This window comes from Ictalurus furcatus, chromosome 15 (genome assembly GCF_023375685.1).
Source record: "Ictalurus furcatus strain D&B chromosome 15, Billie_1.0, whole genome shotgun sequence".
Classification (NCBI taxonomy): domain Eukaryota; kingdom Metazoa; phylum Chordata; class Actinopteri; order Siluriformes; family Ictaluridae; genus Ictalurus; species Ictalurus furcatus.
This window is the reverse complement of record NC_071269.1, coordinates 10,643,798-10,659,391: the sequence shown is the minus strand read 5'-3', so window position 1 is coordinate 10,659,391 and position 15,594 is coordinate 10,643,798. Positions and strand designations below refer to the sequence as shown.

The following is a 15,594-nucleotide window of genomic DNA, read 5'->3' as shown; positions in this document are numbered from 1 at the left end:
AAAATGGTTCATTTATTTTTATATATATATATATATATATATATATATATATATATATATATATATATATACATACATACATATATATACACATTTCTAAGGCATTTAATGTTTTTAGACTACATAAAATTCATTTGTACAAAGTCTGACCCTTTCATATAAAATATGCTTATGTAATACTGTATTTTTATTTTTTTTACTTTACACACACACTTGTGTTTTATACAGTGCAGATCAAATTAATTTGTCTGTTGGTTTTTTGTTTTTTTTTATGTACCCGCTGCACTTACCGGTGCCTCCAGAGAGATGGTTACTTTATTATTATTATTATTATTGTTATTATTATTATTATTATTTTTATGGTGGATCTTTTGAAACAGTGGGATTTATTAATTCACAACATGTTTAAGGTTTGATTCTCACTACATGACCCATCAAAGACATTCTATGTAGCCATCTTACTGAGGTCATTCATCCTGCAGATATTGCTTGATTTAAAGCTGACAAAAGCAGAGTTGATCTATGTTGTATTTGTATTTCACTTCAGGTCTTCACTTGTTTACATATTGTAAATAATTAAAGAATTAAAAGGAGACAACTATCTGTAAGAAATAAAATCAGCTCCCATCTGAAATTAAAAGTCATGAGTTGTCTTGCATTTCTATAATCCTTTCTGAGAGTTAAAAACCAGTAATCAAATACAAATTAAAAACAAATTTTAAAAAAGGCAAATAAAGCTCTTTTAATGAAACATCAGGGTTGAGTGTTCATTTTACATGCAGTCACATTGCATGCAGTTAAAAGCATTAGACAAGATTACTGTAACCATTCCTGAGTAAGGCATGTCTTCATTTCATGTTGCTCCCCTTTTAATGGAGTGACAGCAGCATCTAGTGGCAAACTTCTTGAAACATGGGTGTGCATAAACACACCGCCCTCTTTCGTATAAAGCAGTCAGGCAAAACAAATAGATAAAACATATTCCACCGAGTCCTCACCAACAAACAAATCTAATTACTTGCATGACCTATCCAGTTTAAACCAAGAATAGATGTTGTCGTTGTCACTTTATTAGGTACACCCATATTATACCTATATTTTAATCATTTAATTGATAACAAACATGCACTTTGTGGGTACATAACTTCTGAGCACTTCAGCCAGTGTGTTGCTCTATGCATTATCTCTACCCAGTTAATTACTGGAAGGGAACTACCATAGGACCACCACTACCCAGATGTTATTTGGGTGGTGAATTATACTCAGTACAGCAGTGACACTGAAAGCTGGTGTTACACAGATGTGAGTGTATCAGGTATAGCAGTGCTGTTTTGTTCATGCATAGTGTGTCCTAATTATCCTCTAAACCTTTATTAACTGCTGTTGGTTGGAATTCTTATCAGTAGGAACAGAAAAATGTACCAGTGCCACACACTATAATACCGCTACCATGCCAGTGTTTCTGCTGCTGTGCTGAGAATGGTCCACCACCCAAATAATGGTCCTACGGTGGTCCATTCCTCCTGATGGATGAGATAGAGGAGGCTTACAAACTGTAACATAGTATACTTATAATTGGATATCTAGTACACGTAGCCTACATGCAGACTAAAAGTAAATGACTGATATGTGTTTGTAAAAGGTGTAACTAATAAAGTGACCACTGTGTGTATGTATAAATTAATATATTCTCTATAGCCAAACGTATTCACACCCATGTGTGTTTTTTGAACATCCCATTCCAGATTAGTCTCCCTTTGCTGTTATTATAACCTCCACTCCTCTGAGAAGGATTTGCACTCGATTTTGGAGTGTGTCTGTGGGGATTTGTGCTCATTCAGCCACAAACGTATTAGTGTGGTCGGGCACTGATTTCAGGAAAGGAGGTCTGGGGTGCAGTCCATGTTCCAATTCATCCCAAATATTTTCAGTGGGGTTGAGCTCTGTTCTGTGCAGGTCAGTCAAGGTCTTCCACTCCAACCTTGGCAAACTATATCTTCGTGGACCTCGCTTTCTGCACAGGGGCATTGTCATGCTGGAACAGGTTTGGACCCCTTAGCTCCAGTGAAGGGAAATCTTAATGCTACAAAGACATTCTAGAAAATTGTGTGCTTCCAACTTTGTGGCAATAGCTTGGAGCTTGGGTGTGATGGTCAGGTGTCCACAGACTTTTGTTCTTATGGTGTAGATGGAACGGTAATGTCTACATCAGTGTAAACACAGAAGAACATGTTTTCTTTTAAGACATGGGTACAAAGGCTTCAGACTGAGAGCTCAATTCATTCTAATTGGTTTTATTTGTATAGTGCGTTTAACAACATTCATGATCACAAAGGGACTTTACAGATACCTGGATGTAGATTTAAATCTCTAATGAGTGAGCCAGAGGCACCAGTGGCAAGGAAAAACTCCCCGAGACAGCATGAGGAACCCTTCAGCGGAACCACATTCAAAGGGGAACTGTTCTGAGTGACGCCAGGTTTATTGTAAAAAAAAAATAATAATAAAAAAAAATGTAATGTATATCTATAATGTCAAACAGTACTGAGTGCACTGAAAGGATGTTCAGTAGGCTACAGTATGAGCATCATAGTATTTATGATTACAGCAGCATTTCTTAGGTAAAAGTCTACGGTATCCAGGTGAGACTATCAACTGAAGCAAGTGTGAGACTTGAGCATAAACTGTTTTTAGGAAGTGAGGGTATTTAGGAGATCCACAGAGCCCGTGTGAGTCCTCGAGGCTCGTTACAAGGTACTACGTACGAAATCGCATACTATGGTAGTACGTACTAATCAGTATGTGTGTGTTATGACTACAATCCCGGACATACTACATCCGCCGTGTGAGCATTATCATGTGACCTTCAACGTCATCACAAACACTAAAATCTTGAACAAGTTAACAATTTATTCGGGTATTGTTAAACAAGTCATATTTAACCAGGGTTTAACACTTAAAAAGAGCCGACACTGTCTTCCGCGTTTTCTTCTTTTCTTTCTACCCTGAGCTCATCCGCACCCGTCCCGTTGCATCATGGGATTGTTTGACTCGCGTAGTATGCGTCGGTTGCGTACTGCAAAATCTTACCGGAAGCACTACACCATCCGGGTATTTCTCGCAGACTTGGAATTCGGACATACTACCCCTCTGGCGTACTGCTTTTCGCCTTCGATATAGTAGGTAAGTATGTGGTTTCGGACGCAGCCAAAGTCTTTTAATTTGGCACGCGCGCAGTTCCCCCACGCGACCTTCTTCCCACTTTACTTCCGGTTCACACTGTTACGCCATGACGTCAACATCTGTCTGAACAAACCGACGCAAATTCACAGAAAAGGGAGCGCCGGCAAAGAGGAGGTAATAAATACAGCACTACGCTTCAAATAAGCTCGGCTTATTAGTTAGACATGCGTTTTAAATGATTATAAAAGCTGTTTTTAAAGAACACACATGTTCTCGCGCGTGGAAGAACGGGAGAGAATGCGTGAGTGTAAATGTAGAGCTCGGTGTAGGAAGTTGGGAGATTGCTAGCGGCTCGGTGGAATGAGACAAAGCGTTTATACGGAGTCCGAATAGTAAGCACGCATGAATTATATTAGCTAATCAAATACGTCCCTTTTTATAAATAATCCTTGTAAATCTTGCCTGTTGCCGTTTAATCAGTTTAGTTAGCTTGTCTTACTGTACGATACTTGAGCGAACCAGTATATATCGCTAGTCGGGTGAGCTAACCGGTAGCCCCGTTATTCACTCAGGATTAGCTAGCTAGCTAGCTGGTCTGTTCAGTTAGCCAGCTATGTATTAGCCGGCTTTGCTAGGCTCGTTGCTAACGTTACTTCCCTTTCTCGGGGTCGGAATATGTGTCGGCTCTTCGGTCGACAAAGCGCTGAATGCAATTTATAATGAAATTTAGTCAATTATTTCGCCTTAACTGGTTAATATGTCGATAATCGTGATTATGTTCAGTCATGTCTGAATATATATATATATATATATATATATATATATATATATATATATATATCTCGTTATGTCCTGCTGTATCATGTCGGTGTGATGTGCTGCCGGGAAACAGGAAACGTTAGCGTACACATCTACACCCGTAATAAATATGAGGCGGAACAAAAAGCATCGCGACATGAAGTGCGCGTTAGTGTCCGGTACAGTACCCCGAGTTCCGTATTCTGAGCTGATCCTTAACTGTGAGGAAGCCAGAGTACCCTGTGGCCCACAGTGCAGGAGTAATCAGCGGCCTGGCTTCTGTTCCACACTCTCACTGCCTCACTCAGTACGTGTACATGGACTGCAGTAATCTAATTATTGACCTTATTCTGCATAAGATAATATTGTGATTAAGGTGTGTTGCTTTTAGATGAGTTGCTTTTAGAATATTCCTTTAATGTTCCCGTTTTACATGTTCTAGAACATAGAGCGATTAACGGCACACATCGTTACGTCCCCACGCCGTCCGACGTCCCTCCAGAATTTCACGTATCGACATACAGTCGGTCTTCGTTATGGTCCCGTATACAGTTCTGTGTTTCATTTTTAATTTTACGAAAGCTTCAAGTGCACTTAATTATTTGTCATGCTATACGTGCAAATAGACCACTGCTTGAAGCTGTGGGCTGCGTCCCAAACCGCATATTTACCGAAGTACATGTATTTCTTCTACTATATAGTAGGTAAATACGCGATTTCGGACGCAGCTGTGCTCTCTCGTTTGCCGTCAAACGGTTGAACACTGCCGTGTGTGAGCGTGTCCTGTCGCAAAATGCGGTGAAACCTCCCACACAGCCTTAACAGTGGGTACGTTTACATGGATAACAATAATCCAATATTAACCCGATTAAGAAACTAGCATGTAAACAGTGATTATTGATGAGCTTAATCTGGCTAAAGTCATACTCGAAGTAAACACAAATCGAATTAAGACATGTGGTGTATTCCTGTTTGTCACGTTATCGGATTATTGTTGTCCATGTAAACGTACTGATTGTTAGACATGTTTTTATCCAAAGCCACTCATAATTGATCTGAGCAGATGAAGGTTAAGGTCATGGTCCCCATGAAACCCCCATGAAATTTGTTTTAGGGTTTTTTGTACTACTCTCTAGCTGCTCTAGACAAAAATAGGCCAGTATGTAGGTTTTTGTAGATATTTGTAAAAAAAAAAAATAATAAAAATAAATAAATAAAAAATGACAAATTACTGTTATAATTTCCAGGGAAGCGATGCAAAAAAGTTGTGTACTTGTCCAATTTTCATCCAAGCAAATATTCTCTAAAACACATTTCTCCTGCTTCTTTAAAGTCCCTATGAAATCAAATTTGAAATCTTGTGGCTTTTCCTATGAATGTTAGCCTTAAGGTTATTGATAGCAGTCCCTCCAGGGTTTTGCAATTGTAACAATCAAGCGATCGCCGCAGTATTCGGAGAAGCTTGCGATTTGTCAAAATCACAGCAGAGTTTCCGTAGATTTGGGGCAAGACTTTTCATGTGACATCATCACAACGCACATTCAATCAAAGCCCTCTTCTATTCACGGGCATCAAACATGAGAACAGCTACAAAGTCTTATTTACCAACAAACATCACTGCGAAAGACACCAATTTTGTGCGATTAAAATTTTGCCAATTCAAGAAGTTTTCTGCAAAAAGCACAAAAAAACAGTTGCATCGCAAATTATTTTTTAAAAATATATATAGCCTCAGCAAAATCGAGCACTTTTGGCTGCAACTATCACAAAAAACTCCACAAAGTCCTACGGACTGCTGTAAGCTAGTGTTGCTCCGAAACAATGACAAAATTCGCATTTAGAAGATATGTGTTCAAAATTTACAGTCTTTCTCTACCATCAAATGGGATCAACAGTTTTGATGACATCATTCTGCATGTCAGCTTCTCATCAGATTTTCTATCCAATCAAATGCTTCTCTAGAATCTGAAGTGTCCCGCCCCTGAAGTTCTTAAAATCACCTTGTCGAAGTTGCCGTTGTTCGGCGATTGACGATTTTTTAAAAAGTGGGTGGAGCCATTCAATGTGTCCCGCCCTGACTCGCTGTTTCAGTGGAAATTACGCATGTGGTAACGCATCGAATAGCGCTGTGCTTTTCAAGGCACTTCCCCGGGGACTTTAAATAACCTGGGCAGGACAAATCGTTGTACAGCAGCAGCTAATAAGGCTCCAACATGAGTCGTCGGTGTAGTTGAGGTCATTCGGCATTGTTCATGTTATTCTCCTTTCGAGCAATCTCAAACAATGCACGCCTGCACTCATTTCCAAAATCACGATCTCTGCTCAAGCGTGTGCAACCGTTGCTGGCTGCACGAACTGAAACGGTCTGTATATTGTGATACAGATAATGGGTGCGCATGAAACAGCGAGCAAGCATTTGAACACAGCAAGGCATGGTTCTTTGTCTGTTTTATGTGTGAGAGAGAGAGTGTGTGTTTGTGCAAAAATCTTGTTTCTCTATACAGTTTTATTATACTGCCTTGTATTAAATGGCAGTCTTTCTACCCCTCTCTCCTGTGGGGAGCCTAATGCTGTCACTGCTGCGGGAAACAAACAAGCCACGGCCTTGGACCGACTTGAGGTGGCTGAACATCTGTGCTCTAGGATGCCGAACGTGTAAATCGGCAGAGAGTAATCCTACACGGCTTGTGACCTCTTATTTATCCAGATTGCTACGCTGTTGTTTCGATTCAGCAGGAGGTGGGGTGCCCCCCCCCCCCGACTTCCTGTTTTAAAAGGAAATATGTCAAAATACAGAATCAAATTGCATCTCTCATGCTATTTTGTTGCTACTTAAAAGGCCCAGGAGTGGTGCTGAAACTCGCGAGCTTATGACCTGTAGCGCAGTAACCACCGAGTTACCACTCAGCGTCCGGTTTTCTGCTCTCGCCTCAAAAGACACAAGTCTGTACCAAGTATACGGAAATCAAATAAACGAGTAATTGAATTCAAATGTTCCAGTCTGAATCACAACAATGCGACCTTTAAACTTCGGGCCACACCTCCTGAGTCCCAGGAAGTGATTCAGCTACCCCTGTTTTTTCCCCCATTCGCACTGTTATGTTTGCAGCTCGCCATCATGTACTGATTAGATATTACAGGTTTGTTTAATGTAATGTTTCTGCGCCCCTGTCTAATTCTAGGACATGGCTGTAAATGTGTACTCCACTTCAGTGACGAGCGACAACCTGAGTCGCCATGACATGCTCGCATGGATCAACGAGTCTTTACAGATGAACCTCACAAAGATCGAGCTGCTATGTTCAGGTGAGGTACACCTGAACAATGCATAAAATCCTGCGGGTACAGGTCAAGAGCTTCAGTTAATGTTCACGTCAGACATCAGAATAGGGGGAAATTTGATCTCTGTGACTTTAACCGTGGCATGGTTGCGGGTACCAGATGAGCTGTTTGATTACTTCTGAAACTACTGAACTCTCTTGGGAATTTCCCACACATCAGTCTTTAGAGTTTAAGCAAAATGGTGCAAAACACATAAAACATTGAGCGACAGTTTTGTGGGTGGAAACGCCTGCTTGATAAGAGAGGTCAGAGGAAAATGGCCAGACTGGTTTAAGCAGCCAGGAAGGGCGTAGTAACTCATGTAATCGCCCTTTACAACCACGGTGAGCAGAAAAGCATCTCAGAACGCAGAGAACATTGAACCTTGAGGAGGATGGGATGCTACAACAGGAGACGGCCACATCAGGTTCCACTCCTGTCAACCAAGAACAAGAATCTGATTCACCCAAACTGGACAGTTGAAGACTGGAAAAAGACCAGGTGATTTTATTTTTCTTTTTTTCCCTAATCTTCAACTGTGCAGTTTGTGTGAGTCTGTGCATGATTGCCTCAGATTCTTGTTCTTGGTTGACAGGAGTGGAACCTGATGTGGCCGTCTCCTGTTGTAGCATCCCATCCTCCTCAAGGTTCAATGTTTTCTGCGTTCTGAGATGCTTTTCTGCTCACCGTGGTTGTAAAGGGCGATTACATGAGTTACTATGGCTTTCCTGGCTGTTTTCTACCCACAGAACTATTGCTCACTTGATGTTTTTAGTGTTTCACACCATTCTGCTTAAACTGTAGAGACTTGTGTGTGTGTGTAAATCTCAGGAGATGAGCAGTTTCTGAAATACTCAGAGCAGCTCATCTGTGACCAATCTTATGTCCCATTTTGATGTGAAGATTAACTGAAGCTCTTGACTTGATTTTTATGCATTGCGCAGCTGCCACATGATTGGCTGATCAGACGACTGCATACATGAGCTGGTGTACGGGTGCTCCTATTAAAGTGGACGGCGAGGGTATAATGTTAGAACAATGAGCTGCTTGATCATGTTATCTTATGTATACAGAAAAACATTCAATGCCTACTTATTCAAATAATATAAATGAATATTTTAAGAGTAATTCTTGCAGTGTGTTAGTTGCTGTTAGAAAAGTAGCCTGTGTAGTATCCTGCATAGCAGGGAATTTATTTTCTCATGTCTGCTGAAGCGTACTCGGCCTTATCTTGTCAGTAGATGTTTATTGCGTATATCTAGAGCATCGCTTTTTCGGTTTAAGCATAAAATTGTTTTAATGTCTTAATTATTCCCCCTTACACACACAGGTGCTGCCTACTGCCAGTTTATGGACATGCTCTTTCCTGGCTGTGTGCCGTTGAAGAAAGTCAAATTTTCAGCGAAGTTAGAGCATGAATACATTCACAATTTTAAGATCTTGCAAGCTGGATTCAAGAGAATGGGTGTTGACAAAGTGAGTAGCCTTCAGTGATCCCCAGTTTGTACTCTACATATCATGTGTGTGTGTGTGTGTGTGTGTGTCTATATATATATATATATATATATATATATATATATATATATATATATATATATATATATATACACACACACATATACACATACACCTGCTATAGCTGCGCTATGCTGATTGACCCGCATGTGTGCTGGATTACTAATCAAACAGTCTCATATTTGTTTATAGCATCGGCAGTTAGAGATTTAGTTGCTAGGTTCATCTTTGTGGAGGAAGAATGTATGTGTAATTTTCCTGAGAGATCAGATAAGTGTCTGCGCTTTATCTGTGCCTCAGATAAAAGTTAAGCCGCTGTGCAGTGCGCATGTCCTCAAACCCCCCCTAACCCCCCCCCCCCCCCCCCCGTTATTCTCGCTTCACTCGTCCACCTTCAGAATCTGTTCTCTAGTGTTATTCCATAGCATCATGGTCAGTTTACTGTTTAATAATCTCCTCCCTGCTTTAGATCATCCCTGTCGACAAGTTGATAAAGGGCAAGTTCCAGGACAACTTTGAGTTCGTGCAGTGGTTTAAGAAGTTTTTTGATGCCAACTACGACGGGAAAGACTACGACCCGGTGGAGGCACGCCAAGGGCAGGACACAATGCCCGTGCCCAACCCAGTCATGCCTGCTCTCAACAAGCCCAAAAAGATCCTGAACGCAGGTTGGTTGATTTGGATGAGCTTTAACATGCTGTGACTTGTAAAGCAGCAGCCCAATGAGTTCCTTCCTTTCTCATACGCAACAGGTCAGGGTTTCGTCTGTTAACTTTTACAAGTATTTTCATGAAACTCTGCAGAGTTTGCTCACAGTGTCTTACCACACCTTGGTGTTTTCTGCTGACTGTTTTTAATGTATGCTGTAGATGTACTGATAATAGATGTTGAGGTGTTTTGTGGTTTTTTTTTTGGGTTTTTTTGCCATTCTTTTTCTAAATTTAAACTCTTTATTCGTCTTTTTACAGAAAATGGTTACACTTCTAAAAAGATAACCCAACCAGCTACTATAATTGTAAAAATAGTATAAATCATATAGATAAAGATTTTCACTGCATCAGAAATAAATTTGTTACATCTTTTCATAGTATCTGATGGGTTAGTTACAGAAATATAGCCATAGTTGTCATGAGCAAAAAAAAACTTCATGATGCTTGTAAATATGAAAAAGTTCCCCAAATACAATTCTTATAGTTAAAGTCAGTACAGTTTGCTCTTGGTGGAAATGTACAGTGAAGGGTCACTGGATTCATCATGAGTGTATAATAATGATAATTATCACGTGTGATCATGACCTGTAGTATTGTGTGTTTTTTTTTTTAACTAGTATTTTTCTGAGGTTCTGATTAACAAACTGACTTTTTCTTTTGATTAAATACAGTCTGAACCTAGTTAACCAGAAATAGGAACATGTTTATTTAGTTTTCTTTAAATGTCTTGGCCATAATGAATGGTGTTTAAATGGCTTGCCCTGCCCATAGTGCATACTTCATCAATTCAATCTGTCAGAACCTACACGGATGTAAAGCAATAACTGAAATATGAATTCCCACCAGATGTACTGAACTTTCATCTGGCTATTTATAGGCTATTATTTATATATATTATATCAGCTGAACATACTGAAACAGTGAGGGTGCTCCTTAGGGAAAGACTGCGTAATGGACAGTGTCTTTGCATTATGTGGTGAATAGTAGTGTTAGCTAACGGCTTTCACAAATATCATGCATTTTTCTCATATTGCGTCTGACGTTTTAGATTTTCTGATATTTTACCTGACACACACGGAGATGGAATTTTTGTTCTTGGTCTTCCCTAAAAACCTCAAATATCTGTAATTTCTATAACTGTTGCTTTGTTTATTTCAGCGCCGCAAAGAGCGGCTGTTGCCAAGGTAGCACCCAAGATGACTCCTAGTTCCGCACGGAGGCCAGGGGCCGGTGGTGACGACGAAAGGGCGGAGCTTATACAAGAGGTGTTTTTAAGTATTGATGCTAGAGTAAAAATAATACATTTCATTTATATATGTAGCTTCTCGAAAGCCCTATATTACTGGAGTGGTTTGTAATAATAATAGTAATGCACACAACCCAAGACACAACATACAAGAAAACATACAGCTTTTTTTTTTATTCTCAAATATTGATACTCACTACATGTATGTGTTCTTTTCTACCGAAGGAGAGACTTTTTTTCCCCCTTTTCATTTAAATGCATAATATCCGTGTCTCCCCTTTCTCAGGTGAATATTCTGAAGTCCACGATCCAGGACATGGAGAAGGAGCGAGACTTTTACTTTGGTAAATTGAGGAACATTGAGCTGATCTGTCAGGAGAAGGAGAGCGAGGGAGACCCCACCCTACAGAGGATTGTGGATATTCTCTATGCCACAGATGTGAGTAGAGAGCAGAATTTGTTGACACTAATACATTCACAGCTGTGGCTCTGTGTGTATTTATAGTAGCTACATCGTAAACCGATATGAGCTGACCAATGAATTTAAAGTTACACTACATTTTCTAAAGGCTCGAATTTCGAACACCTCCAAGCTAGTAAGGTCTACGCTAACCGTTTGACTCTTATTCTGCGTCTTTGGCCTTGTCCTGCAAGTTTCTTCTTGGGACTACCATAGATCTGTAAAATGTTTTCATTTGGAGAACCGGTCACAGCGTGGTACTGATTTTGCATCCGAAGTAAAATTGGGCAACGTAAAGATGTTCACCCTACCATCAGGAGATCACAAGTTTGAATTCAGACAATGCTACAGGGCAAAATTGGCCTTGCTCTCTCTCCCCTGTCGATGTCTGTGAGCTCACGTGTGTGGAAGAGGGCAAGTGTTTTACACAGCCCTGACACAGCATTTGATGATACAGCTATTCAGTAAGATGTGGAGGCTGGCTTCGTGTGTCTCAGGGGAAATGGTATGCAAGCGTCAACTAATGGGTGGGAATTAGCAAATGACCAAATTGGGGGGAGAAAGTGGTGGGTGAGGAATGGGATTTAGAAGATGGGAGAGCCTTTCATGTGGATATAGTACCAATAAATGTGTATATAGTTCTAAATATTGACCTGTTTTAAACATGATAGATTTTATTTATTTATTTGTTTCTGTCCTAAGAGCTTAATTTAGCTGAAGTGCAATTGGGCGGCCTGTTTTAGTTTTCTTTATTTCTTGTATTGAAATGGTAATTTAATATCTTCTGAGACAGATGCATAGCACTGTAAAGCGAATAGATTTCTCATAAATAATTTGATGAAGGGACGAAAAGCACATCGAAAACGAAGACATTTCATTTCGCCGTCCAAATCGGCGGTGTTTTTTTAAGCTAAACATTACCTAATGTATGTAGCACGTTGAAATTCTAAACATAGCTTAGTATAAGAGAATCATTCCGTTCCATGACACTGTGTCTCTTCTGTCTCTCCTGTAGGAGGGCTTTGTCATACCAGATGCTGAAGCAGAGGACCAGGAGGAGTTCTAATGCCTATTACTAGATCCAGCTGTGTCCTTGTCTCCTCCCTCATCTCTACACATTCACGCCCTCCTGCTGTCTCAGATCAACGTTACGCATTTTGGACTCAATGAACGCTGTATGGAAAGTAATTTGGGATGCATACAGAGTTAAAGTAGCTACATTAGAAGAACCTCCTCTGATGCCTTCTTAGAGAAGAGCACAACGCGGCCGCTCAGCTGATCTCGCTGGGTTCAGGAGAGTTGGAGCATTTCGTCTCTAAAAATTCAGTATCGCGTAACGTTCCTGCAACTTCAGTGGAACTTGCAAATTTTTTCATTGTTAGATATTCATCTTTGACCGTTTTCTTTTTGCCAGGGTGTGAATAAAGGGGATGTCCTCTTTCCCTCACACAATGGGTGGCATGTACGTCATCATAATAATGCTATACTAATGATTTTTTTATATTTAAAAATGTACTTCCTTCACAAAATCTTAGTTTTTGCCTTGGGTTCAGATGTGAATTAGTGAAAAATCCTTTAAAAAAACAAACAAAAAAAATCCACATTTTCATCAGTTTACATTGCTTTTTATTCCTATGCGATTATTTTTGTGAAAGGCTTGTAGCAGTCACCTTTTCTCCAGCTTTGATCCTGTGACTGTGCCTTATAGACTGAGTGGAGGGAGACCAGTCTGATGTCTGTGTTCGTCTTTGTGTGTCAGAATAATTTTCTCATGGTCTAGGAAGTACGTTTTTTGCAGAAAAGAGGGTTGATTTCGTTTACGATTGTTCCAAAATCGGCCGCAAACTGCCACGATTGTGATCGTAAACTTTCTCGGTGGTCGTTTGGGATGTTTTTTCTAACTGTGATATCAGCATAGTTGCAAAAAAAAAAAAAAACATCCTCTGCAACATAATCATTTTTAATATTTGATTTGTTTGTGGAGAAAAAAATAATCATTCTTAATTCATTGTCCGCTACAGCGGTGGATTCAGGCCAAATTAAGAAATAGCAAGACACATATTCCACATTTTTGCACTTGGGGTGCATAGATTTTTTTAAAAATTTTTTTACTACTTAATATTTAATGTCATTTTACCATTTCACACCTTTTAATCTCTGCCTTGGTAGAACTCGCATTCTGTATTGGCAAGTGTTTAAATCAAATTAAAGAAATGTTTGAACATTTGCTTATTTTTTTCATTGATGTTTTTGGCTCTGAAATAACTGAAAGGGTTTCAGGTGCAGACATTCAGTCTTCCTTTTCTCTCCAACAAATGGAACAAATTGTGCATGGAAGGTAGTAGGTTACTAGGATTCATCTATAAGGCCAAAAGTTCACAAGTTCCATCACAGCAATATGTGCTTTTTGAACATCCCATTTTTGCTATTTTAGTAACCTCCAATGTTCTGGAAAGGCTTTCCAGTAGGCTTTGGAGTGTAAGCCACAACAGTATTAATGAGATCAGGCAGTGATGTGCGAGGGGACCTGGCGCACGGTCGGCATTCCAGTTCATCAGAAATATGTTCAGTGGGGTTGAGTTTGGGGAAGGCTCACATATGGGTGTGACGGTCAGGTGTCCATATACTTTTGGCCTTGTAGTGTATTTTCAAATACGTTAATGTTTATGTAGAATGGTATATCTACGAAAATATTGTGATCGATATTTGAAATGCTTTTTTTTTTTTTTTTTTTAACCCCAAATTGTAGATTACATTACATTCCAGTTGGGGAATAAGAAGAGGCCACTCCTGCTAGTGTAAGAAGATAAAAACAAGCAGAACATTGCACCTCCTGTAGTATGTAATTCTTACTTTTTAAGTTGTATCTAAAGAAATCCCAACACATCACATCCATTAATTTAATTTCTGGTCAGTTGTTTGGACTAGGGCTTAGATAACGTAGAGACTTTTTCCTGATGATTGTTGATCACTATGCTTACTGTATCTTCTCATGTAGCAGTAATGGAACAGAACTTATTATTCAAATATATTTGGGTTTTGGCTTTATACACTGAAATGTTCAACTTCTTTAGTTCTTGGCACTGTTATGCCCAATGTCCAACACTGTCAACGTTCTTGCTCTTGCAGCACTGCCTGACTGTTATTAGTCTAATGCCTTGACTGATCCTTCAACATCAGTGAATAAACAGTTCCGTTCGCTGAAGGTTTGTTTTTTTGTTGGTTTGTTTGTTTTTGTGTCGGTCAAAAGTGAAGTAAACTTGGTATCACCATGAGATGCTAACGTGCAGTGGTTTTTGGAACCTGGGTCGCTGATAAAGACACTCCAAAGAACAGAGTGCTGTAATAAAAGTAGCAATCAAAATAAAAAAACGTTCTGGGATATATTACATAATCAATCTGATGTTCCTCTTTTGTTTGTGCTGTATGATGGTAAAACGCTGTGTAATGTATCCAGGTTTAAAAATGGAAAGTAACCAAATCGCAGTGGTGCTCTCTCTTCTCCGAATATTCAATCTTGATCTTTTTGTTCTTTGGACTTCAGGATCATCTACAGAGATGACTTCTACACTGTGAGCTTATTGCGGCTTGTGTACTTACCCACTTAATTTGAATTTTTTATTTTTACAATGTTCTCTGATCCAAGCTCTTCTTTTGTGTACTTGGGTGTGTGGAATTTCTCCTTTTTAAACTGTATTTGCCATCATCAGTTTCTTACAAATAAAACAGTATTACATGTGTGTACTGATAAGCTGTTCTTTCCATTGCGTCTCTGCTCTTTTTGAATTATACACAGCCAGCTCCATAAGTATTTGGACAGCGCCGATTTTTGTAATTTTGCCTCGGTACACTGCCATTTTGAAATGAAGCCATGAGGGAAGTTGGAGCTTGGTGGTTAAGACAATGGACTTGTGATTGGGAAGGTCATGAGTTCAAATCCCAGCACCACCAAGCTGCCATTGCTGGACCCTTGAGCAAGGCCCTTAACCTTAAACTGCTCTGAGATCATTGTAAGTTGCTCTGGATAAGGGTGTCTGCTGTAAAAAAAACAAAATAATAATAAATAAAAAATTTAAAAACGCACTTGAGATGTGAATGAAGTGTGGACTTTCAGCTTTAAATTCAAGGGGTTTAACAAAAATACTGCATGGAATTACAGCCACTTTTTAAATGGAGTCCCTCCATTTTCACAAGCTCAAAAGTTAAACGTAAACTAGCAAGCATAAATATTAGGATTCTTTTTAATACTTGGATGCAAATCTTTTGCATTTAATGACTACCTGAAGTCTGGAACCCATGGACATCGCCAAATGCCGAGTTTCCTCCCTTGAGATGCTTTGCCACACCTTTACCTTCAGTTG

The 15,594-nt window shown here is 39.5% G+C and overlaps 1 protein-coding gene across 2 annotated transcripts; it reads left to right on the top strand.

Moving 5' to 3' along the window:
- The first annotated feature begins 3,160 nt into the window (after window positions 1-3,160).
- Window positions 3,161-14,988, top strand: mapre1b (microtubule-associated protein, RP/EB family, member 1b). 2 transcript variants are annotated; one of them, XM_053643665.1, is made up of 7 exons: window positions 3,161-3,357; window positions 7,164-7,287; window positions 8,633-8,778; window positions 9,287-9,485; window positions 10,686-10,792; window positions 11,060-11,212; window positions 12,249-14,988. In XM_053643665.1, the coding sequence occupies exons 1-7, from the start codon at window positions 3,190-3,192 to the stop codon at window positions 12,297-12,299; spliced, it is 948 nt and encodes a 315-aa protein (XP_053499640.1). In that variant the 5' UTR covers window positions 3,161-3,189; the 3' UTR covers window positions 12,300-14,988. The 2 variants fall into 2 exon arrangements, with proteins under 2 accessions (XP_053499640.1, XP_053499641.1); XM_053643666.1 differs by having other exon boundaries at window positions 3,163-3,183.
- Window positions 14,989-15,594: the final 606 nt, after the last annotated feature.